Here is a 25,800-nt window from a genome sequence, read left to right on the forward strand (position 1 = left end):
GATTCTTAGGTTAAGAGGAATATTCTGGTATTCAATTATTCAGAACCAGAATCTGTCATCTTTTATTTTTTAAATATAGCAATTAAGTATTTCATTCATGTTGAAGAATACCTCTTAATCTTCATATAGTTAGCAATTTTACTGTCTATAAGCTATTTTTCCATATCATTTTCATCATTAGTATAAGAGAATACTCTTAAACTTAGAACACTGAAAAACATATTTAAAAAATGGGCAAGTAGTATATATGTAAAAAAAGAACTATTTCTTGAAAAATTAAGGAGCTTTCATTTTACAAAACCTTGCTGTAAGCATCGTCAGTCATTTGAGATTGGCAGGCATGAGAGAACCTATGTGAGGACTGATTTGACTTTCACTCCATTGTAATGACAAGATGAAATTCAGCAATGTGAATTTCTCTATAAAAAGACACTTTAAACTAAATGAAACATACTTGCAAGCAAGCAAACACATACACACAGAGGGAATTATTTGTCTTGAATTGCTGACAGTGTAAGTAACTTGATCAACTAATAGTACCAGACTAATTCTATAAACCTTAGAGCATTTTTTATAAACCAGTGGTTAGGGAATATTGGGATTTAAAGAGGATCTTATGCATTTTTATGTTGTTAATGCCTTAAATCATTTTAGTCCTTGAATGAATGTTGCTGAATAATATTTGTTTCATGCCTGTAATGGCCCATTTTTTATAGGGAGGTGGGATTTTTTTTTTTTTAATTGAAGGTTAAGTGTAAGGACAAATAAATGTTTTAGTAATTTTAGTATAGTATTTATGAAATCATTTGGTTAATGAATTATTACTTTTAGTAAGTTAATAAAATCCATTAATATGTGTCTTGATGGTGTGGAAAAACACCAAATTTTACATCTGGTGATACAAGTCCAAATTTGCCACATGAAATAGATGACAGGAGAAAAAGCAAGGCTGCAGTCTATAAGGCTGATGAACATGGCCAGCCTCTATGGTAGAGACACCAAAGACTTTGTGAAAATCTGGAAAATCTGAATGTTCTGTATGTTATGCCTCTGTAGTTAATAAGGAGTGAAGTTGCTTTGGTTAAATCATCAAAATGGGCCATTTCACTAATGTAAATCAGAGGCCAAGTTTTCTCGCATTTTGCATTAGCTACCCGTAAATTCACTTGTTTTTAAGAATGTACTCACCAGAAAGCTCAAGTTCTTTGTGGCTGTGGAACAGGGGAGTTGCTTGAGTCTCTTGTTCTTTGGAAGCCATTTCCCAAGTATGGGGGCACTTCCTTTCAAGCAAGAGAGTGCAAGCCTCAATATCAGTGGTTCTTAAACAAGCTATCACAAGGGATTTGTAACCAATAATAAAGTTTGTTTATTATTGGTTTAGGAAATCGCTTTCTGTGTAAGTATGAAATAGATTGTCTTAAAAGCTATCCATAGACTATGGATATGCCACCCCACTTTGCCACATTAAGATTCCCTTCATGAGTTGGAGAGAAGGGGGCAGAGGTCCCTTTCCTGACTGGAAATTGCTTATCAATTCTTGGCAAAAGTTGGAAGTGTCTCATACAACCTTCCAAGTTGTGTAAGTTGCAATAGAAAAGAGACTGAGAAAAATTGTTTTATGCATTTTCTAGCTTACGTTAAAACCCAATACAAACCATTCGTGCATATTTTCTGCTTTGTGAGGGCCTATTAGTCAAGGAACAGAGTGGTCTCAAAGCACTGGCCAAAATGGCTTTGCTGCAGAAACACTGTGGGCTTGCCTTGCATATGTCATTTTGTTATTTTACTCTGGAAATGCAAATACATAATTCTCAAATTAAGAGGCTGTTGATATGTGCAAAGAAGAGTTTGCTTTTTAGAGAGAAAATGGCAAAAAGGCCACTGTCTTTATGTGTCCCCTCCCTAGGCATAATGGCAGTGGGAGATGGTAGGGCTGACAAAAGTGAATTAAGAAAAAAGTCTAGCAAGTCTGTAACCTTTGAACAGCTTCTTTTCAAAAAGTGTCTACCTGTGACCACAGCAGGATCTATGGTGTGTACTGATCTTGATAAAGTCAGATGGTTATTTAAGACCAGGCCTTAGGAAATGCAAGTGTATCTTACATAATCCTTGATCATGGCTTTACCTTTTTGGGGTTGAAAAATAAATTTGAAAACCCCGATTCTGAAATGGATTGTTTTTAAATTTCTTTGGACTACTTTAGAAAAACATTTAGAAAAGGGATTCCAGTTTATTGGTAAACTGAAGTGAGTTTAGGTTGCGTCAATTTTTCTGATGGTTTTGATTGAATTAATGACTTAGTCTATAATTGACTAATCCTCTAAATCAATCAAAGACAGTCTGTAATAAGTGAACTAAATTTAAATCCTTAAAACAACTGTGGATGTAGAACAATCTTTATGAAACAAAGCACACTTCATTTTACTAAGGACACGTGAAACTGAAATTAAGAACTCAATAAAACCTAGAAAGCAAAAAACTATTGTAGATGCTAATACATTGATTTTGCAAATGAAAATCTACCTGCCTCTAAGAAAATGGTGTCAGAATTAAGAATAATATAGACCAGGCATGGGAAAACTTTCTCTGAAATGGACCTAAATATTTTAGGCTTTGCTGGACATATGGTCTCCATCACAACCACTTATCTCTGCAACTACAGTGCAAAAGCAGCCATAGACAATATGTAAACAAATGTGTGGGGCTGTGTTCCAATAAAACTTTATTCATGGACACTAATATTTGAATTTTATATAATTTTCACATGTCATGAAGCACTCTTGATTTTTTTCAACCATTTTAAAATGTAAAAACCATTCTTAGCTCATAGGCCAAACAGGCAGTGAGCTAGATTTAGCTCACAAACTAGTTTGCTGACCCCTGCCTTATCCTGATGAAGCATGAGCTGTAAGAGTAGTGAATTTCAAGACACATCAAGAATCTCAGTGAATCATTCACACTTATAGAGTAGCTACTGAACACTATTGAACATCACCTATGTACTATTCTTGACTAAAATGTTTACCCTGAGTTGAATAAAGAGAAAACCGAACATATCCAGACTGTGGGTCATTCTATGAAACTGGACAGGGCCCTTCAGAAATGTCAGTTATGAAAGATCAGGGAAAGAAAGAATAAAAGTGCAGGGAAACTGTTCAAGATTAAAAAGATAGGAAAACTAAAAACAATGTATAATCTTTGGTTCCTGTACTAAAGCAAAAACAACCATAAAAGGACACTCTTGGGATATCTGGAGAAATTTGAATATGTGTTGTCAGGTTTTATTGTATCAGTGTTATTAATACATTACTTGGGTGTAAGGATGGTACTGTGAACTTAAAGAACAATGCCCTGATCTTTGGTGATAAATGCCAAAGCATTTATAGATGTGCAATTTAATTTCAAATGGTTTGACCACACAAAAGTGCATGTGTGTGTGCGCGTGTGTACAGAAAGACGATACAAAAGGGATAAAATATTAACAATAATTGAATCTGAGTGATAAGTATACAAATATTACTACTCACTCAACTTTTATATAGCCCTGAAATTATTCAAAATAAAAATGGGAATAAAAGAATACATAGAGAAAAGAGACAGCTGTAAATTTAGTCAGTTCAACTTGGAAAATTTTGCAATATAAGACTTATATAGTGGTTGAAAAATAAAGTATTTGTTAGAATTACAAAATAATATCAGTTCTATTTAGAAATGAAAATAATTTGATTTGTAAGAAATAGCTGAATCATTTTAGTGTGTTTTCGTATTTTTATCAAATTTTTCCCCAGGAAAGTTACAGCACTGGTAAAACTTAAAGTTGGACTAATAAAACACAACAAAATTATTAAGCTCAGCTTCTCAAAAGCCCTGAAATTAGATGTTTTTGTTTTTGTTGTTATTGCATAAGATGTATGTTTATTCAGTGACCAGAAATCTGAAATGTACTTTTTTCTATAATTAAAACTTACAAATAAAAAACTCTACTTCTTCTAGTAGTCAAACCCAGATAATTCTTCACATTAGTTTGCTCACAGGATTTTTGGAAATGTAGGGAAACAAGATAGGAAACAAGATAAATGAAACAAACAAAATAAATTTCTCTTTTAATCTAGAGAAATTACCCTATTCAAGGACATGAAAGGCACTTTCACAAAACAACTGTAAACACTTTGGGGGCAGAAACCACATTTTAGTTGCCTTTGCATCTCAAACGCCAAACACACTGCCGCAAGTAAGCATTCCATGAATGTTTGTTGAATGACTGAATGAGTAAATGAAGGGGGGGGGGATTCTGCTATATGAAAACAGGTTAAGTTGGATTTGATGTAAGGAAAATATTCAAGATGACTCCGGCACTGGACTGGGGCACTGAAGGAAGTAATGAATTCTTATTTATTTACTTATTTATTTCTTTATTGAAATTTACAATAATAGAATAAACATATATCTTGGATATATTCTGAGAGAAAACTTACCACTTAAATGTTCAGATATTTTTTCTACATGTATGATGATGGAGACAGTTCCTCAGTTTCAAGGATACTGCCTCTTAACATTCAGTCAGGTTGAAATGGATCTGAAAATCATGACATATGAAGGGTGGTAGAGGGAAGTGAACAACAGAAATCAGAGCAGCTGGGAGAGGATGAGTAACTGGTCTCAATTTTATCTTCAGGGTTGCCAGGAGAAAGGGGCAGAAATACTCTGAGCAGTTGCTCAGGACAGAACTCGAATCGGTGACCAAATTAAAGGCAAGGGGAAGCAGAACTATGCAGATTTCAGCAACCTAAGAAACAACTTTTTTACAGAGAGACGTGTCTAATGGTGGGACAACTTGCCTTGACAGATAATGAACACACTGAAATGGTCACATCGAAAACGTATAGGAAGAGTTGGTGTGACCATTTTCAAGAGTGCCTAGGAGGGTTGTGTACAGAGCCAAAGACTGAGGCTATATTTCATTCCTTCCAACTTGAAAAAGCATTTTCAATAAACCTGAAAGTCATGCTACAAATTCAGTGTTAATACTAAATAGATACTTAAAAAACACACATTTTCAATACCTCAGAGTCTTCAATGAGCACATAACTGGTAAATAGAACAGCTCAGTCAGTTTGTTCTTCAAATATTTTACAATAGACTTAGACTTGGCATTCTTAATTACCATCCAAGAAAATTTAGGTTGTCTCAGTATATAAAATAATACTATACCTCTAAGGAGATTCAGAGTCTCCACGATCTGCTTCTTCTCTACAGGCTGGCCGCTCTCCCTGTGAGCTCTAGGATCCTTGGGAGCCTAGATTATTATAGTCTACAGCTGCTTCTCCACGAGGCATTGATCTCTAATCTCTCCCACCTATAATCATGGTGTATCCTGCAGCTAGATGTCTGCCCCAAACCCCTTTTGAACAAATTACTACCCATTACAGAGCCTAGAATGATTCATTGATTTAGAAATATGTATGGAAAAGATGGGGCAAAACAAAATGAAAAGTTATTAAGTGGCGGAATTATAGACTAGTATTTAAAAAATGTTCTTGGTGTGGCACTCATAAGGTTCTACTAATAAAAAAAAAAGTCAGGTGCAAAACAAAGATACTATTAACTTTCCTTACTACTTAGCATATTACATTCAAAAGCTCCAACTTAACTTTTGAAGAGACTCTTCATTAAGTCTCTCCGTTTACCTCCTCTCCTCCTATCCCTGCAGTTAAGCTTCACTATCTCCTACTGCCTAACTTCCTGCTCCCTTCTAACCTTTTTCTTCCTTCTTGTCCCTTGTTGCTGCTTCTTGGTGCTGCTTCTTGGTGCCTCTTTCACCACTTTGCTCTCCTCCTCAGCTGCGGGACATCTACTCAGTCTCCCTGTGTTCACCTCGTCCATTCTGTCTCTAAGCCTCCTAAGAGCAGGGCTTTTGGTATCATTGCATCCCAATGTCTAGACTAGTGCCTTGCAAATAAAAGATATTAATGAATTATCAGGTGAATGAATGATTGTCATTACTGTGACTATATGAATCTACACCATTTTTAAAATTTTGATATAAATTGATTACACAGTATGTGTGGTTTTATATTGCATTACATCTTTTTTCTAATTGTTTATGTGTTTTAGTGTAGCTTTCTCAAAATGAATAGATAGATGTCATCCGTATTACCTAATTCAATACTTCAACTCAGCAGATTTTTATTGAGTACCTACTATGTGTCAGGCACTTTAGTAGGCATTAGGATATAAATTCATAAGTACATTTAACAAGAGCAAGTAAAGACCAAATGGAGTATTTTTTAGCTAACTTCTTTTACACAAAATAAATACACTTGAAATCTATAGTTTAAATTAAAAAATAATCAACTTTTTTATACTTTTCTACTATTTTTTCTATCAAATCCATTCAAAAGAATTATATAACATAAATATAAGATATACTAGGTATCCCGAAACCCAAAACTACACCATCAATGATAAATATAAATTAAAAAATCTAAGATAAATTTTTATTGGTTTAGGGGAACTGGCATTTAATCATTTGTGTTCTAAGATCTTTATAGTGATCAGAAAGATTTTTAAAATTGTGAAAGCTTCATCTCTTATGCAATATGAATATTTTGGAAGCTGCTACATGTCACATTTTTCCAGAATCAGGTGCAATAATTTGGTAAAGAACACAGGTAAAAGAGATCACTAATTTTCCTTTTCCCCCAATAAACTATGTTTATTATGCCAATTTTAATTGCCATGCAATCTAATGGATTTAAGGCTTATATTTTCCACATCACTAGACATCACAAACATGAAAGCATTTTGTACTGTCATTATACATCAATGTTTGTACTTGGTTATACATATATACAGAAATTATTCACACATCTTAACCTTGCTATTTCCTCCTTTCAAACCAACACAATTTTACCATGAAAGCAGCTTTTTAATAAATGGTATAAGAAATACAGCAAGGCACACTTTTTAAAAAACTTTTTTCTCATTACCACCTCAAGAAGCATAAAAAAAGAAAATGTTGTACATAATTTAATAGTAGAATGTCACCAGTTTATAATATACAACACCATATAGTTGTTTCCTGAAGTGCTGCATAGATTATTTTAAAAGGAAATAAATAAAATGGTGCTTTTAAAAGTTGCTTAACTTTGAAAGAAGGACCAGTGTTTCTTCCCTTTGCTGCCATAATATCAAATATTGGCCTTTCAGGTAAATCTCTTTCCATAAACATAGGCATCATACCATTAAAAAGAATAAAAATTGAAACATGAGATTGGTCAAGTACCACCAGCAGAGCAGGGAGTCGGGGGGTGGGGGGTTCATTCCAGATAGGTGAATTTAATGGACCAACAATTTGGTGAACTGCAGAATTTTAAAGAGTAGATGGGGAGGGGAGAAGGCAAACTGAAAAGTCTTGCTGGAGAGGTGGGGTTGGCAGAGGTAGCTTGGGACAGGAATCCATGGGAGAACAAGCAGCTTTGCTGAACTTCAAAGACAATCACCTAAAGAGAACCAGTGCACATCCAGATCACAAGGCTCATGTGGACAACCGCATTCAGAAGAAAGATTCGTCTGGGGAGAGGTCAATGTAACAAACGGCAGTGACACGATGGAGCCAGAGACCAGCCCAGGGAGGAGGGTGAGGCCACCCTTGAGCTGCAGCCAGGCTTACCTACAAGAGACAAAGAAGTGAGAGGAAAAACTTTCAGAAGTGTCTGTTTCATTTGCAAAACTGATGAAGGCCACAATTTTAGAAATGCTTGCTAATGTTCTGAAATAAAAGGATACATAAAGTGGTTGTAATAGCCCAAACGTTTCAGAATCAATGTGCAAAATAGATTGCTTTTCAAAAAAGAAACAGTTTTAAAGAAAAATAATTATCAAGTTTGACTTTTTTTCTGGATCTCATCTACTCTTGCTTGTGAGTGAAAGTTGCTCAGTCATGTCTAACTCTTTGCAACCCCATGGACTACATAGTCCATGGAATTTTCCAGGCCAGAATACTGGAGTGGATAGCCTTTCCCTTCTCCAGGGGATCTTCCCAGGGATCAAACCCATGTGTCCCTCATTGCAGGTGGATTCTTTACCAGCTGAGCCATCAGGGAAGCCCTCTGCTTGTGAACTCAGTTTTGAATACTTGAGATAGCTTCAAATCAGTACGAAAATGTGAGGCTGCCGATGCCAAGTGACACAGCAAAGTATCAACTGAGCCCCTTTGAGGAACTGATGAAGGCTACCATTTTAGAAATGCTTGCTGATGTTCTGAAATGAAAGGATACATAAAATAAATTTGTAACAGCTCAAATGTTTCAGAATCATTGTGCAAAATCGATTGCTTTGTTTTTAAAAAAGACATCCTTTTAAAGAAAAATAATTGTCAAGTTTGACTTGATTTACAGAGTGGGAGTCTGGACTCTTGGGTTTAACCCTTCCTTCAATCACTATACATGTGACAGTGGGATTGAACAATTCCATTATTTTACAATGGTGAAATATTCATAAATGTGATAAACACAAATCCTTCAGCCCCTTACCTATGAAAGGATACAACTGGGGCTTCTAGCTCAAATATGAATGCATTTCATTTAAAGTACTGACAGCATTGTGCAAATGAGAATGATTCAATTAGTTCTGTATATCTGATGGCTCAGATACAAATTTGTTACAAACTCAATTGGTTCTTCATATTTCTAAGTGGCTAAAATCAACCTGTTGAGTATGAGGAACAATTAAAATTAGGCAATGCAGGATGCAGTTACGGTAGGTGCTCTGACTAGCTCTCAAATATAGCAGGCTTTTGCTTGTAGGGGCTTAAACTGAATTCTCAAGTCTGATGTCAGGTTGCTTTATGGTCCTTCTAGAACTACTTTCATTCTTTCTGTCTTGCTCTCTTCCTCTATAATCTTGCAACCTGTTCAAGAGCCAGAAAAACGAGCAAATGTGGTTTGGCTGAAGCCACACAATGTTGGGGAGTAAAGGCAAGTTATCAAGAACAGGGAGAGAAAGACAGGAACAGATGGGATGAAATTTGTTACAGTAAAGTAACGCAGTAACTCAAGAAAGGCATGGTGCATTGTTCAAATGCTGAGGACATGACTCATTTGAAATCTGGCCACTGAGTAGGGAATCCTTAGGTGAGGCAAATATGGGCTTACTAAATGACAGTACTTAAATTCCTCTGGATAATCAAAACTTTCAATCTGGCCCATTTGGAAAGGGTCAGGATAAACTGGTTGAGACAAAGATCTGGGGTGTGTGTATATGTGTGTGTGTCGTGTGGGAGTGCATGTGAGATGGGTGATGCCCAGTAAAATCTTTGATATTTAGCGTGGCAGGGCTCGTTATTCTGAAGTGCTAGGAAATGAAAAAAAGCACTTCACATCCAACAGAACTTTGATTTTTTAAAGTGATTTAAAGGTAAATATAATAAGATCACATCTATGTTGTTTAGGGAAAATTAATACACTACCACCAAGAGTAGTTTCCTAAACTGCTTGGTCAACTTTGGGTCATATTAAACACTTAATGTTATTCCAATTTACAGAATAACAATTTGTTGTGTACACGAGAAATGTTGCTTTTAGAGCTTTCCCAGTTTATAAAAACTGAGTAGCAGCACTGTCTACTGTGTATATGTATATTTGAGCATGCACAAATACAAGTACTTGCCTAAAATCTATGGCCTTCTAGATATGGCCTTTCTTTGCAGACTGATAAAGTAGGAAAGGCAATAAAGCTCAAAAAATTTCTGAAGGAAATATGTACATCTTAAGTAAATACAGCACCCTCCCACACTAAAAAACCCCAGAAAATCAGAGCGAACCAAAGGAAAAAAATAGTATACACTGGCTGCATGTGATGAGTTCAGTTTTTGTATCACAGGATTTACCCAGCCTGAAGTTTAGGGTTAAATCATTCACCAAAGGTCAGAGGCTTATGATGAGGATTATGAAGAAATAACTGTCAGAATACAGCAAAAAGATTAGTGCAAAGTACATCTTTTAGGCAGGTCCTAGGAGGCTCTCCAGACATATATGCTTCCTTCAAATTAGGCAGAAATATCTGGATCTATCCAGTTACCTTTCTTTGATGTGACTTGCTATAACTGACCCCTCTATGTTTGTAGAAACATGATACATTAATGAAAATAGTGAAAGGCACAGCAGTGTACCTGGAAATCAGTGCAAATGTGTACCGTGTTAGAGCAAGTTAAAATTTCTCAAACAGATTCACTGGGCTTTTAATTAGAACACAGTAAATGAAAAACTTGTTTCAAAAATTTTGCAAAAAAGAAATGTTTGTTTCTCTTGAGGACTATAACTGCTACTCTAAGTTACAGCTCTTCTAGAAGACATTGCAATCATTTCATCCTCTGAGAACTTATTTCTGGTGGAAAAAAAACAAATTTGGTGAACTTTATTTTCCTGATAAAAAGGGCATCCCAAGTGATAGCTTTCATATGGCTTTAAGATGTGGAGTTTTTCTTTTTGCTTTTCTGAATCTTAAAGGGAGAACAATGACAACAATTAAGCTTTCATAGACATGAAACCTCATATTTACATCTAATTTTACTATGCATTCCTAACATTCAACACAGAAGGTGTGTCAACATTTTGAGATTAAATAACTTGTCCTGGCTGGTAGTATTTTAACAATATGTAAATACTTACACCCAGGTACCCAGCATTAATGACTGGTGAAAAGTTTATGTATCCAGATGTTCTGTCTACATGAAACTGAGAACACTGAATAGGCCCAGTAAATATGGCTACCTAAATGGCCTTAGGCTGATAACAAGTCACTTGGGGGCGATGTGAGTTCTGCAGAAATAAAATCTGGCTGCTTCTCCCATTGCCTGTGATTGGCCAGGCATTGAACCGCAGGGGCTCCACAAAATATTGTTAACTGGCAGGCGGGCTGGCAGATAATTTTACACTGTCCATGCCTGTAAAATTGTGAGGATTACACAGATCCATCAGCATATTCCCTTCCCTGAGTCTAAAGATGGAGCTGCAAGTTATTACATTTCATTTCAAATAGGGGAGAAGAAAAATCCCCAGGGCGTCAAAAAAGAAGGCGTACACCCTAGAGGTTTCTCCAGTGCCCGAGCTTCTCGAGACCAGATCTCGGCATGACTGGTGATTTGAGGGTCACCGTCACATAAGTCTGCGCCCAGAGTGGTGTTGCTTTCAAGCCTTGATCCCCTTGCAGAAAACAAAAATCAGCCAGGCTCTACCGGCCCTTCTGTGGAGGTTGGCAGAGCTGGCAGTACAATTGGTTCTAATAGAACTTGTTTTGAAGCAGCTTATGGAATGGCAGTTATTCTCCCTTAATGGTCAGTTTTACTGCATACTGATGGAGAATGTGATTATAGGGTGGACATGTTTCACAGAAAATACATTTCTCTCTCTCCTACTTTTGTTCTCCCTTGCAGCCAATTGTAAATAGAGTCTGAAACACAGAAAATTAGTTGTGCTCTATTAGTAAGTAGGGCTGCTTTCCTACAATTTTGCATACTGAGTTTATTTTTAGGGTCTATACATGGTATAGATTCCCCCCTCACTCCCCATTTCTAGCAGCTCTACACAGAATCACACATTTTAATGAGCTGAGGGCACAGGTGTTGCAGGAAAAAAATAATGATGTTTGCCATTCATCTTTCAAATTAAATAATGTGTTTTTAAATAGTAACTTTTTTCATAATACATTATGGGAACAACATTATCTGTCACATTTTAAAAGATGTATTTGTAATAAATGTAAATTACTTTTAGAAAATCAGTAATTAGGCTCATCAAAAAATAAACAATCTGCCACAAAAAAGATAATCTTTAGCATAGTTAAGTATAATAACTGTTATTTGAATAAGTTAACAAATTAGGGTAGATTGCTTCTGTAATTCATTTCCTATAGCACGAGTTTAGGTTACTGCATTAAGCTTCTGGAGTAGGGGGTGGAGATGGCAGTCAGTACCTCATACTTTGGTGAAATACAACTCTCACAATTCAAAAACTCACATTTTCTTTTCTAAACTTGATTGAGAAAATATATTCATCACTGAGGCTTAGAAATGGGAAATAACAGAGTTTCGGTGTCACTTTTAGAATTGTATCATCCTATCAGAATTATCAATCAGTAGCTGTCTTATTAAACACGAAGAGCAGAATGACTTTCTTTAAAAAAAAAAAAAAAAAACATGGATGGAAATCAGCCTGTCACCTTCAGGCAAAATTCAAAAATTCTGTTTTTATCAAAACGCCATTAACTTGTCATGTATTCTCTCCGCATTTGCTTTCGGAGCCTGTTCTCAGTCTCTGTGTGGATAAATAAAAGCCTCTTCCTTAACATCAACTTTCCCCTCCTGTTTGAATTCTCAGACTTGGTTGTGATTAGGAGCTGTGACAGCACAGCCTTCCACCAGGGAAGTAAATGTGATGATAGTTACATTAGACAGAAGCGTAAAAGGAAGGCCCAGATCCGGAGATGCAGCTTTAACTTAATCACTGTTCATCTCTAGGCACTGAAGGGAGCAGGCGGTGCACAGAAGCTGAAGCGGGGAGCACTGTGCATGCATTCTGATCAGAGGGTATAATTGCAATCTGGAGGAGAACCCCTTTTCCTCCCCTAATGGAAGAATTTGAGGCTCTACTGTATTCGACTACTTCCTCAAATATTTGATTCTTCTTGGCATAATGATGTGATAAAAGTAATGTTACTAAAAATGTCAATGGTGACTATTTTTTCCCCCTTTGGCTTCGCAGTTACTTGCATGGTTGGGAGTATTTCTTCCATCTAAATACCTTATTCAGATAAATATCTGCCATGATCAGCCATCCTGACTAGTCCTTTCTCCTATCATAGCTTTGTTGACTAAAACTCATATTTTTTAAGTCTGTCTATATTAAATATATAAGTGACAATATATTAAATATACACTGAAACGTGAGGACTATACGTACCTTTCAGTGAGATGATTTTCATGCTTGGAGAGGGTTACCTTCTACCTATGCATATTTCTATGTCGTTCTTCAGGAAGGTTTAGCAGATTCTCTTCACAGGTTAAAGCTGTGGGGCTGGGATGCCATGAGGCCTTGTCCTTTGGCTGCTTCGCCTTTGAGGAGAGTCTGGGAACTCCAGATGGGGCTGAAGAAGCATTGTGTTCTTCTGGCCTTGCAGACTCACCTGGGTTTTCTGAACTCTCCTCTTCACTGCCCAGCCTTGAAGGAGTAGTGACCTCTGCGCTTTCTCCATGGACATTAGAAGCTTGGGGTAAACCATCCACTTCCTTTCCTACATCACCTCCTTTCGGAGGACTAGCAAGGGCCACTGTGTCTGCATTATTGGCGAGGAGGGAAGTATCGCTGAACCCGGAAGAGCCTGCTCCTGTTAGCAGGGGTACTGCAGCCTCGGTGGGATCTGCAGGTTCATTTGGAGGAGCATCAGAGAAACAGGGCCTGTCTTCAGCAGGGTCCTCCTCAACACAGGCCTCGAAGAAGTATTCGGCGTCCTCCTTGTCTTCCGAGCCAGAGTCAGTCATGTCTGTTGGCAGTGGAGTGCTGCTCTTCTCTTCAATGTAATTGGTGACCTCCCCACAATCACTGTCATGCGAGGAGAGAGATAAGTAGGAATAAAAGTCCCCTTTCCTTAGCTGGATGGGCCGATGAGAATGCTCCAACACCTTCTCCTTGATTTGAGTTAATGAAGTGGGAGCAGTGACCTCGTTTTCAGGTTGAGATTTACATTTCAGGGCTGTTGAAGCCATGTCAATGATTTCCTTAACAAAGTCGTGTACTGAGCAATCTTCGGCATCTTTTTGATGAAAAATGTCTGGTTCACAGTCACAACAGGAAACATTGTCATTGGGGGCAACATTTTCCTCTGTTTCATTTTGTTCGCGTGCTAGGCAGCAACCAGCAGGTTTTCCAGCCATACTCGGTGCATTATTAGATGACGATTTCAGTACATCGGAGTCCTGTCCATTGATAACCCTGGTTTCTGAAGGCAGTTCTGGACAAGATTTCTCAGTGGGAGTAGAAGCAGCACTCTGATTTTCAAAATGGTGGTGGTTTTGACATTTCTTTGGGACATGTCTAACCATTTGGGGAACAGACTCCTTCCCAGCAATATTTGATTCATCTGAGCCATCCATAACTGGTTTGCACTTACAATGCTCACTCTCTGAAATCCTTTTCCCAGCTGAACCAAGACTTTCTGATTCCTTTGAAATTTCAGTCGGTTTGTCCTTCTGACTTTCTGGAGTGCTTTCAATATTGCCGTTTTCCATGTCTGCCACATATGGATCTTTATTAACTTTGAAAATATTTTTCTTATTTTCACCTTTCGTCCCTAACTCACGGGTGTGGGGTAAATTCTTACTATTTCCATTATTTTCAGAGAGATGTTTTATTGAGCCATTGAGAAGGGTCTCAATGTTGAGAGTGTCTGAGGAATTGGTCATCTCACTACTACTTACATCCTTATTGCCCTTGACTTCATCACTGAGATTACACCTTCTCTTATCTCTTGTCAAGGAAAGCTTGGGTCTAATCCAGGTCTGCAGCTCATTCTTTATGTAGTCCAGCCCAGACATCACGTTGCAGTCTTCATAAATTTCATCGTCTGTTGCAATACTGGAGTCATCGTCCTCATCTTTGACGCACAGCTCTTCTTCTGTTAAGGTGAGCGTTGAGCTGGAGAGGAGGTCACTGTCATCTTCATCATCAGTGCAGGCAGAGGTGCAAGAGACATTCACGATCATGCTGACATTGACATCACTTTCATCGGCCACCGAACGAGGAAGGCGCTTTCTGAATGACACATTCGATTCTGGGATCTTGTTCTTGTGTAACACAATATCCTCCGAGCAAAGAGAAAGCTCATCACTGCTGCTTAGTTCTGTAAGAGATGCTGGCGAGTCTTCATTAATAGAAGATGCCACGTCCAGTGACAGTTGGCCAGGGAAAGACATCTTTTGGGAACAGCTTTGAAGAGTGATATCGGAAACACTTCGCTTTATCTTCTGCTCTGAAGGGCTCTGGATATTCTCCAAACGATTCAGGAGATCTAATGTTCTTTTACTCAGTTCACCAACTGAGCCACTGCTCACACTTAGGTCCCCGGAGCTGTGACAGCTAAAAAGATCTTCATTGCTTTTATAAGACGTCAACCAACTTTCTAAAGAAGTGCTTCGCTGGAGGCTGTCACTGCCATTTTTAAAGATGCCCAATGCAAATAAATCACCCCCTGGAGAAAGAGACTCAATAGACGAACTATGAGATAAAAGAGAGAGCTGTCTGGCATTTTGCATGCCAGTAAATGTCTTCTCTACATCACCACTTTTATATGAACTGTGATCCATTTCATGGGGTGCACTTGCCAAAATCCTTTCATGGGGAGGTGCATCTGGTTGTAACTCTGCAGCCTGATGTTTAGATTTGCAGGATTTTTTATCGAAATAAAAACCATGAAGCAGGGGATCCTCCACATGTGCTTTTTCACTTTGTGACTGCTTCATTATTAACGGTAATTTGAGTTTTGAGCCTTGGAGGTACGAGTAATCATAAAATGTAAACACATCATGTTTTCCTTGTAATTCTTCTCCCAAACAATCAGGGGTATGTTTGGTAACACTGTTTAAATCTCCAACTTTTCCATTTATACAACCCACTGGTGAAATGGGTAACTGAGAGCTATTTGGGAGCTTAATTCGTTCCTCCTCGTCTTTAATCTTTTGCCCTAACCCGTTAACTGCATCTCCCATTTGTGGGTCCAGATGTTCAGTGTCAGGGTTACTTGGGGACCCATCCACTGCATTGAGCAAGCACACTTCAGAGTTGGTGGTGGTTTCGGTATCCCCTTCACTGACAATTCCACTCTCACTGCCTGAATTTTGGCTCATGTCTCCTCCATGGCATGGGCAGGGCTTCACCAAATTGGAACCCCCTAGAAGATCTGGCAAAGATTTGGTAGATGAAAAGGAAGAGTCTTTGCTGAGACTCTTAGTTAAAACACTAGGCTGCGTCATGCTAGTGAACTTCGGATTGTTTTTCAGGAACGGGCTGTCTTCATAGAGCTCAACATTGTGGAGGCTGTAGACCTGGTAAATGTGCGGACTGGATGGGGCAGTGATACTTGACGCATACTGAGATGCCCCGTGGCCACCTGCGTCTTCTTCATGCCTCGGGTTCTCCCTACCTGTCTCTTCAAGGTTTAAGGAAGGCACGACAGGTTGGGATTCTTGATCAAGGTCATTCAATTCCTCGTTCAAGCTAATTAACTTGTTACTTATGTCAGTTTCATCCCATTCCAAGGCATCCTCACTCGTCCCATTTAGGTCCATCAAGCCAGGATCAATCACATTCAAAGCCTCCTGTGTAGGAGAAAGGGGAAAAAAAAAGCAGAAGAATTAGGGAACACAAGCATGAAAATTTTATCCATTCAAAATCTCTTGGAAGAGTCAGGAAAGAAATTTGCCCCAAGCATGAATTTGAAAGATAGCATAATTATCAGCTCTATTCCTCTCTGGAATAACATCCAAAATTATTGAAAGAGGCTTTTCTATCAATAGTAATTTGTCACTGGGGGCAATAACATAGATTAAAATGTAAGATTATTACAGTCAAATATGTAATTTATGGAATTAACTATTTCCTATTGATTTCTTCTACATTTTTAACCTTGGATTGGGTGAAGATAAAACTGTCAGGTAAATAAAGGTAAAAAGAGGTTAGCCTGTGACATCTTTTAGGGTACATTCACTCTAATATCATCGCAGTTCTGGAGTTCATAATGGAGTACTATCTGTACCCACATATGGTGAAATCCCCTCTTGCTTCTGGTTCCTGATTTCTCCACTTCATGCAGCTTCTGGGGAAAGAGAAGAGAGTCGTAGCTATCTAAAGCCGTTCACTGGCCAGAAGCTCTCATAAGTCTATCTTTTCCACTGCCTTCCCTTTAGGGTTCCTCCTCTTCAGAATGTGACCCTGTTCCCAATCACACCCAAGCTGAGCACCAGCTGACTGGTTTCTTTACCCACATCTTCCTGGACTTGAGTCTCGGGCCCCAGTACTGCAGGGTAGCTTCTTAGTCATTAGTCACTGTTCTCACAGTCTCTCTCTTCCCTGCTCTCTGTCACAGAGATTCCACTTTGATCCTTGATCCCTTGTTCACTTCTCTCATACTGTCCCTATATAAAGTCCAGGCAGAACCCTCCCCCTCCAGCCCAACTCCAGCCCTAGAATAACAACTATCTGAGGACTTCCTGACTCCATGAATGAAGCAGCCCAGATTCTCTTAGGCTGCTTTCTGCCTGCACAGTTGAGTTCTTGTTCTTTCCTTGGATTTCTTGATTTTTACCCTCTTTGGTGAAGCGTGACACATTCTGGGACACAGAAGCTGAATGGGTTTGGCATGGTCTTGGCCAAGTCGCTTAACCTTTCTGGGCAGTCATCGCCTCACACCACTTTTTCAAGGGGGTCAGCACTGTCCATCTTCAGAGATTATTCGGAGGATTAAGTGAGCTAAAGCTTGTGGAGGGCTGAGGAGGCAGGCAGTATAAAGCAGCTGGAATAGTCAGTGCATGGAGAGTGGCCTTTAGTTAATTCATAAAGGGTTTTCCCAGCCTACCTCATTCTCTCCTCATCTTTCCTTTCAATTTGCTCTTAAAATCACAAGGGATCCATGACGTGCGTAGAGAGAGGTGTCTTACTGTATTAACAGGTCAGCATCTCTGAATTACAACTCAGAATTATTTTGACAATCTGGTTGAAAAACAGGCCATGCTGCTTTTCTTCCTCAGGAGTGGGAAAAAAGGCTTCGCCAGCAGCACATTCACAGTGCTCTCCTAGGAAGCTCTCAGTCCTTCCTTCTTGTGGAAGGATACCACAAGAACACATTAAGCATAAAATACCCATTAGCACTGGATATGTAAGAGATTAATGTACAGCCTACTTAAGTTTAAAAGAGTCTAGATACAAAGTAAACATTAATTGAGGGGTACTCTTAAATTTTCTAACAGAATCTTTCCTACCAACTTTACAGCACTTAATATAGTTCACTGGCTATCATCATGCTCACTTAGGTATGGGGTGCGTTCACCATGATGAATTTTTATTAGAATTTCTGTTTATTCTTTGCTTGCTGATAAAGGAAGTACTAATGACCAGTTAGTACGATTAGTGAATGTTAACATCTTTAGCTGTAGAAACAATCAGTCAGTCTAATCAAATAGTACATTAATTTCAAATACTATCTTGGCAACACTGGACTCTGAGAATGCTAATAAATAACTGAATTTGTCTTTCAAAAGAGCTCTCTCTGTAACTCTCAGGTTGACTTTAACATTTAGAGGTACAGATTTTCCGTGAGGGTCCCAAACCTGGGGGCTCACTCTGGCTGCAGGAACCATGCCACCTGGATGGGCACCAGGAGCTGAGCCCAAGGGACGCCTGTAACTCAGACTTGCCTTCTATGACACAGTTGTTTTCTGACCAAAGGCTGCCTTTGTGGCTTTACAAATGCATGCCCACAAAAAGCATAAAACTTGCATGGCAGCATCTACAAGAACAAATCTTTCACTCAATAAAGTAGTTGGAGTGGAAGATTTCCATAGGAGAAGATTAAACTTTTGTCTGTAATATTGTCCTTTTCCTTTCCTAATTCTTTCTTCCTATAAATCTCTTAACTTGATTGTAATTTCAAAAAAGTTTTTATGTCAACTCCAGGGAATATCTGACAAGACCCATTAGAAAATCATTCACTTTAGACTTTACATTTTACATATTAAAGAAGAGCTGATCACTCTGCCCTCGTTCACTCTTTTCTGTTATGAATTAAATTCTGTCAATATTTTCAGTAAAATCTCCATTTCGTCAAGATTTAACCTCAAACATAAAATATACCCTGAGGGTAAAAAAAAGTAGGGAAAGTTTCCAAGAGGAAGGACATTTATAACATTTATATAACTAAAAAGTTGCCTTCAAAAACAGACAAATGTACAGAGTGATATAACTGGCTGGAAAATTATTTGGTCAAAAGTTCTCTTTGAGGATAGCCCAATATAGCAAATAATCCTCAAGCTAGTTAAGCATATTTTGTTGTTTTGTTTTTCTAGAGGAATTATCTGGTGCTTTATAAAACATCTCAGATGTTCCCTGTCTTTGATAAAGTGATAAATCAAACATGGATTTACAAAAAAACCCTAAGAATATTTGTGAAACCAAGAGGATGGTGAGTAGTACATTAAGTTCCAATAGCGAGGCTGCCTTTTCAGAGATAATTCTGAGTTAAATCCATTTGTGCAAAGGCTTTTCATTCATAAACCTGTTTCACTGGTGCAGAATTCTGGCCTAAACCAAGGACTCTCTGTATATAATTACACACAGGTGTGCATACACACACACAGACACACACACACACACATCTTTGCAGATCTGCTCAAGACCAAGTGGAATCAATTGGTGTAACTTTGTTTTGTTTTTATTCTTAGAGGCAGGTTATTTATGTTAGTGTAATATAGACAGAGAAACTAAAAGTGGCTAGAAAATAATTATGATGATGATGACAATGACCAAGATTCCAATTGCAGCAAGTAATACCTATCCAAATTAACTTCCTTCTGCACGTGCGTGACTTTGAGTCAGGTATCCCAGGACTTCATCTCTAGGCTTTTCTTAAAATTTTAAGTTAAATGGTAGATTTTTATGTGATGAGAAACACATTATCAGCAAAAGAGTGGAGATGAAGGAACCTGACATTCTATAAAACAATAATCCAACAGAGATCTGATATAACTGCCTTTGGATTCCTTTAATTTCCTTTAAAGAGATGCAACTTTTGAATAACTAAGGTATATCAAAAAGACTAGGATGAACTGAATGTTCCAGTCAAATTTCTGGTGCTCGGAACAGCCAAAACCATTAGGAGGTCTTGCCATCCGTGTTCCCCTGTTTATTCCAGATCCAAGAGTTTACTAAGCAAGACCACTTACAAAGCCCTGGGAGGTGCGGTTTATTTGCAAGAAAGTAGAACATAACAAAAACATACAAATAAAAGTATCAAAAACATAGAGAACCATAACTGAATAAAGATAAGCATATTTACCCTAAAGCAAAAAGCAGAATACAGGGAAGTTTGGATAGGAGGGAGAAAATGATATATAGATAAGGGTGGGGGAATCAATTTAAAGAAGGAAAATTCTACCCTTAATATACTTACTCTGCTTTTTTGATGGAATATTTTGCCTAGCACCACCTCCTCCAAATGTAAAAAACCAAAGTGTCTGATCATTAGATGCATAATTATTTTCCTAAACTAGATAGGTAGAAATTTTTCAAAAATATCAACAACTGTAAGAAAGAGCTAGTCCTTAACAAACAGACAGCTTTTATGAGAGTTCAGAGCTTGTGGTACTCTGCCTTTCGATGGGCAGAGAACAGATTCAGAGTTAGCAAGAAGAAATATAGATGAAAAATAAAATAGGATCAGAAGCAAAAATGTTCGCTGTTTATCAACCATTGTGGGATTTGGAGCAAACAGATCTCCCCCTTTACAGGTTAGCAGTATGATCCTGGACAAGTTAATTACCATGTGTGCCTCAGTTACATCATTTATCTGTTCAAGATAATCAGAGCACATTGTGTCCATCTTAGAGACTGCTGGGAGCTTTAAATGAAAAGAAGTCTGTGACGTCCTAGGGGGAGGGCCTGGCACATAGTAGGGATACAAGGATAGCAGCTATAGCAAATACTGCCTGTGGAAATAGAGGAGGACAGAGTAGTTGAGTGTTAAATAACCCTATCAAGGTTTGCATTAAGACTGGTGGTTGGTTGACTAAATTCTTTAGTGCAACCACATGCATGGAATCCAATGAAATCAATATTAATCAGGTCCCTGACTTACTCCCATTGCACTGGAGATGGGGGGTGGATTTGTCTTTGCATGTCCTCACTGAGCATATTCCTTAGGAATAGCCAGATGAGAAAAGATGCCTGCCCAGCCCTCGGCAGGCCCTATAGCTCAAGGACTTTCTATTTCCAGAAAATAATCTTTTTTTTCAAAAGGCAGGTCCATTGTCTGTGAAATTCTATCACAACTGACACATTAGAGCAATCAAATCCTGCTCACTATCTATCAGATTGACAATAATGTTAAAGTAACTTGTCTCAGCTCAGAAAATGCTTTGAAGGTCTATCTCATACTAATGATCAAAAACTGTTGTTCTTTTTCAATAACAAAGCTGATCAGAAACTCAAAACAGACAAGTAAAATCCAAAGTCAGCTCACAAATCTCACTAAAATGGGTACTGACGTGAACATATTTCCCAGTCTTGGCTACACAGATATTCTGAATTAGATGAAAATGAAAAATCCATGAGATGTTGTTTTAAAGTAAATTTAAAGTAAATTGCCTTACTTTTCAACAGGAACCAGGAACAAAAGAAAGTTTGACATTGTGAATCAGGGGTTTTCCTCCTAGCTATAAACTGCATGAGGGCAGCAGCTTCTCTGTGCTGTCTCCATTAGTGCCCTAGCACCCAAACCCCGGCCTGGTACGAAGCAGGTTCTCAAAAAAATTATTTAATGAGCAAACAAAAGACATGTCTTTGGTCTCGTGAAATGCTGAAGAACTCTGGGAAAGGTTTTTAGGATTTTTTGCCATGACAAAACCACGTGGAGAAATGTATGACTTTCTAACTGGTGCTACTTCTCAGTTATGAGCTAGCAGCCTCAAAAACATTTTGCTTGGTGAAAGAAGCCAGACACAAAAAGTCATATATTGTATAATTTTATTTACATAAAATACCCAGACCAGATAAATCCATGGAGACGGGATCAAAATTGGTTGCCAGGAACTTGTGGGAGGGGAAAAGGGGGAGCAATTATTTAATGGGTTCAGGCTTTCCTTTTGGGGTGATGAAAATGTTTTGGAAACAGAGGTGATGGTTATGTAACATTGTGAATGTAATAAAAAATGCCACTGAATTGCTCTGTTTAAATGATTCATTTTATGTTAACTTCACCTCAATTTAAAAACAAAACCAGCAAACAGCAGTCCTCAGTCCTACTGAGTTTTCTGAACCTGTAACACCATCAAATGTTACAGGACGTCATCACTCTGTTGAGGACCTTTCTTACAAAAATATTACAACAGATATTTCTGAACTCATGTACATCACTGCACATATATTATCAATAAAGATAATTTTTTATTCCAGGCTTCTTTGGTCTGAATGCATGTTCATCACTCCTAGAAATGTTGACGAGCAAAGCATCCTGTGGATAGTACTTCGGGCTTCCCAGCAGCATTAGTGGTAAAAACACCTGCCCACCAATGCAGGAGACATAAGAGACGCAGGTTCAATCTGTGGGTCAGGAAGATCCCCTGGAGGAGGGCATGGCCACCCACTGCAGTATTCTTGCCTGGAGAATCCCATGGATAGAGGAGCCTGGAGGGCCCTGCAAAGAGTCTGACATGACTGAAGTAACTCAGTACACACATAGTACTTCTCTTAGTTCACCTTCACTCATTTCAATGCAAAAGTCTCGTGAGAAGAGAGAGTGTGATCAAAAGAGCCCTTATTTGCTGAGTCTGCCACAGGCTCACCAGTGACCTTCTGACAGCCCAGACCAACTGATCCTCCTTTGCCCTTATGTTACTTCATTCTTCCGCAGCATTTGACTCCATTTTTCTTGAAATTTTCTCCTCCTTTGATTACCTTGATGCTAAGCCTCATAAAATTCATGCAAGCCAACTGTTAAATGACAGTGTGTCCCACAGCTCTGTCTTGCTTCTTTTCACCCTACAAATGCCCCTGCCCTAGGTTTAGCCACGTGAGGCCTGACTGTCTATGATTCTAAAGGTTTATAGGCTACACTGAGGAGAAAGGCATCAGATAGAGTTGGGGCGGGGGGCGGGGGGCCACTGCAGGACAAGGGAACAGTAAGAGGCAAAGGCAAAGGGAACCAAGCTCTGTGGGTACCTTCAAAGGAAGGATGAGCAACCTGGAAAAGGAACACAGCAGGAAAATCCAGGTAGGACTGGTGTGAAACTCTGGGACCTGTGAGAGAAAGACTCTGAAAGCAGCAGGTGGTTACGAGTGTTACAGAAGCAGAGAGGACAAGGAGAGGGGCAAAGCCACTGAGTTAGCAAGAAGAAAGTCATTTGCCCTTTGAGAGAGAATATCCTGGAGGCTGGTTGGAGAGGAAAGGAGCACAGGATACGCTTGATAGTAACCTGAAGAAATCGAGGTTCCACAGTAAAACTGCTATTGAGATTGGGAACCTGGTCCTACCAGGTGCTATTTACCACCTTCCTTGTCTTTCAGCACCAGTCTTGAAAAGGGAGCACAAATGGGGAAACCATGGAGGACACAGAACATACAGGAAACTCTTCAATTGTTCTAACACCGCTTCCCTCAATTCTAGTAGCCCATCCTGACTTTGGGCCTATTTAAAACAAATAAACAAAAATCCTCTTTAATATTTTTAAATAAGATTTTGTGTGTAAAGAACAGGTTGCCAAGAACTTTGAGGTTCTATAAACGAATGATTGTGAGGTTGTAAGAAACAATTCTATAGGAGAAAGAAGGATACACAAACTAAAAGCACTTCTTTCTATAATTTCAGTCTTACAGTGCTATTTTGACTAAGAAGCAACACATTTGTGCCAGTAAATTAAAGAAACTTAGATACTGTCAAAATGTTGACATAACTCAGGTGTAGTAACCTCAGCGTTGGTGTTTTAAAGCTAGGTAGCAACCAACAAATGCCTTGCATCAAGCTATTTTTTAAAACAAGTAATTACTATATAAATCATTATTCATTAAGCATCTACTGTAGCAAAAAGTTACTTTCCCATGCAACTCATTAGAAGTAACTAGAAAAATAACTTGCTTCTACTGGAAAATAAATTGTTTTATCTTAAATATTGCTTTATGTATAAACACTGAAATTTTTATTATATTCAGAATAGAATGAATAGGAAAACTAGTTTATTTTTCTCTTCTTAGTCATTATTCTGTTTTCCAGAAAATTTTCCCCAGAGTTTCAAGAATGTGTCTACAATTAGGATTGCTTAAAAATGAATTTAAAGAACAACTTGGGAAGAGATTTTTAAATAAAAGGAATATCTTTATCTGATCTCTTCAGTACTGTGTAGAACTGAAACCAATAAAATGAAGTACAAAAAAACTCACAAAAAAACAGTTCAATATAAAGTTTTAAAAACCCAATCACAATAAGATGGTGGCATTTTCTACACTTTATTTATCGCCTTGTTGCTGTTGTTTAGTCACTCAGTCATGTCTGACTCTCTGCGACCCCATGGACTATACCCCAACAGGCTCCTCTGTCCATGGGATTTCCCAGGAAACAATATTGGAGTGTGTTGCCATTTTCTTCTCCAGGGGATCTTCCTGACCCAGGGATCAAACCCATGTCTCCTGCATTGGCAGGAGCCACCAGGGAAGCCCCTATCTACTACTACCATATGGTAAACCTATTTGGATGACAACAACATACCCACAGGTGGAGTTGCATAAAGAATTTCCCCCTAATGATAACATCTGGCCCCATTCTTCTGTCATTGTTCTGTTTGGTCTTTGCCTTTTGACTGTCAAGGGTTGAGATAACATTTGAGTTTTGTGCCTTGGGATGTAATTTTTGCTTCACCTTTACCTTAGTGAAAAGTACAGTCTAGTTCCTTCCTTTATGATAAGGATCTCCCATTAATAAAACCTACAATTTTTAAAAACTTATAAAGCATATTTGTGGTAAAGCAGGGGTGAACAGTTCTGTAAACAAATGAAGTTTACTGACACAGCATAGGAGTTTCCAACTTTCAGACTGAATTCTACGAACACAACCTGAGATAGCTTCCTGTACAAAGTGAGCTTTGCCAACATGCTGAAGCCTGCCTGAAAAGTCAAATATCAGCTAACGGAGTTCACTCACATTCAGGATCTGCTTCCTTTATGAAGTACTTATTAGTTGAGGGAATGTTGTGTCTTTTCACTCTCAAAAGGTCCACGTTAAGAGCAAACACTGCATTATCCCTATTTTTAATGGATTGCTTGTCTTGTTTTGTTTGTTTCTGCTGAATTCTAATACTGTGATTACAACTCACCATTCAGAGAAAAAAAAACTTAAAAAAAATGTTGAAATGACTAAAAATGGTACATATCATTTAATCTCTTTTCCATCTTAAGTCAACCAAACTTATCTCTTGCTTTTCTCAGTTTATCACCTGATTGGCCCAATGTTTAACATAATTAACTGGAAGGTCAGTTATGATTTGTTTTCTTAAAGGACTTAATTTTTCTTTCTAAATCTGATTTGATTTGATTTCAGTTCAGTTCAGTCGCTCAGTCGTGTCTGACTCTTTGCAACCCCATGAACTGCAGCATGCCAGGCCTCCCTGTTCATCACCAGCTCCTGGAATTTACCCAAACTCATGTCCATTGAGTTGGTGATACCATCTAACCATCTCATCCTCTCTTGTCCCCTTCTCCTCCTGCCCTCAATCTTTCCCAGCATCAAGGTCTTTTCCAATGAGTCAGCTCTTCGCATCAGGTGGCCAAAATATTGGACTTTCAGCTTCAACATCAGTCCTTCCAATGAACACCCAGGACTGATCTCCTTTAGGATGGACTGGTTGGATCTCCTTGCAGGAGGGATCCCTCAAAGGGATTCTCAAGGGTCTTCTCCAGCACTGCAATTCAAAGGCATCAATTCTTCTGCACTCAGCTTTCTTTATAGTCCAACTCTCATATCCATACATGACTACTGGAAAAACCATAGCCT

At 38.4% G+C, this 25,800-nt stretch overlaps 1 protein-coding gene across 2 annotated transcripts in view; it reads right to left on the minus strand.

The window, feature by feature from the left end:
- Positions 1-4,083: 4,083 nt before the first annotated feature.
- AKAP6 (A-kinase anchoring protein 6) overlaps positions 4,084-25,800 on the minus strand; it is a 389,020-nt gene continuing 367,303 nt past the window's right edge. For both annotated transcript variants that reach the window (XM_040257143.1, XM_040257142.1), the window contains exons 13-14: positions 12,967-16,369; positions 4,084-7,678 (exon numbers count right to left, since the gene is read on the minus strand). In XM_040257143.1, the coding sequence (XP_040113077.1) occupies positions 13,001-16,369 (3,369 nt within the window). In that variant the 3' untranslated portion in view covers positions 4,084-7,678; positions 12,967-13,000. The remainder of the gene's footprint in view (positions 7,679-12,966; positions 16,370-25,800) is intronic.

The sequence above is a fragment of the Oryx dammah genome, unplaced genomic scaffold (genome assembly GCF_014754425.2).
Source record: "Oryx dammah isolate SB20612 unplaced genomic scaffold, SCBI_Odam_1.1 HiC_scaffold_16, whole genome shotgun sequence".
NCBI lineage: Eukaryota > Metazoa > Chordata > Mammalia > Artiodactyla > Bovidae > Oryx > Oryx dammah.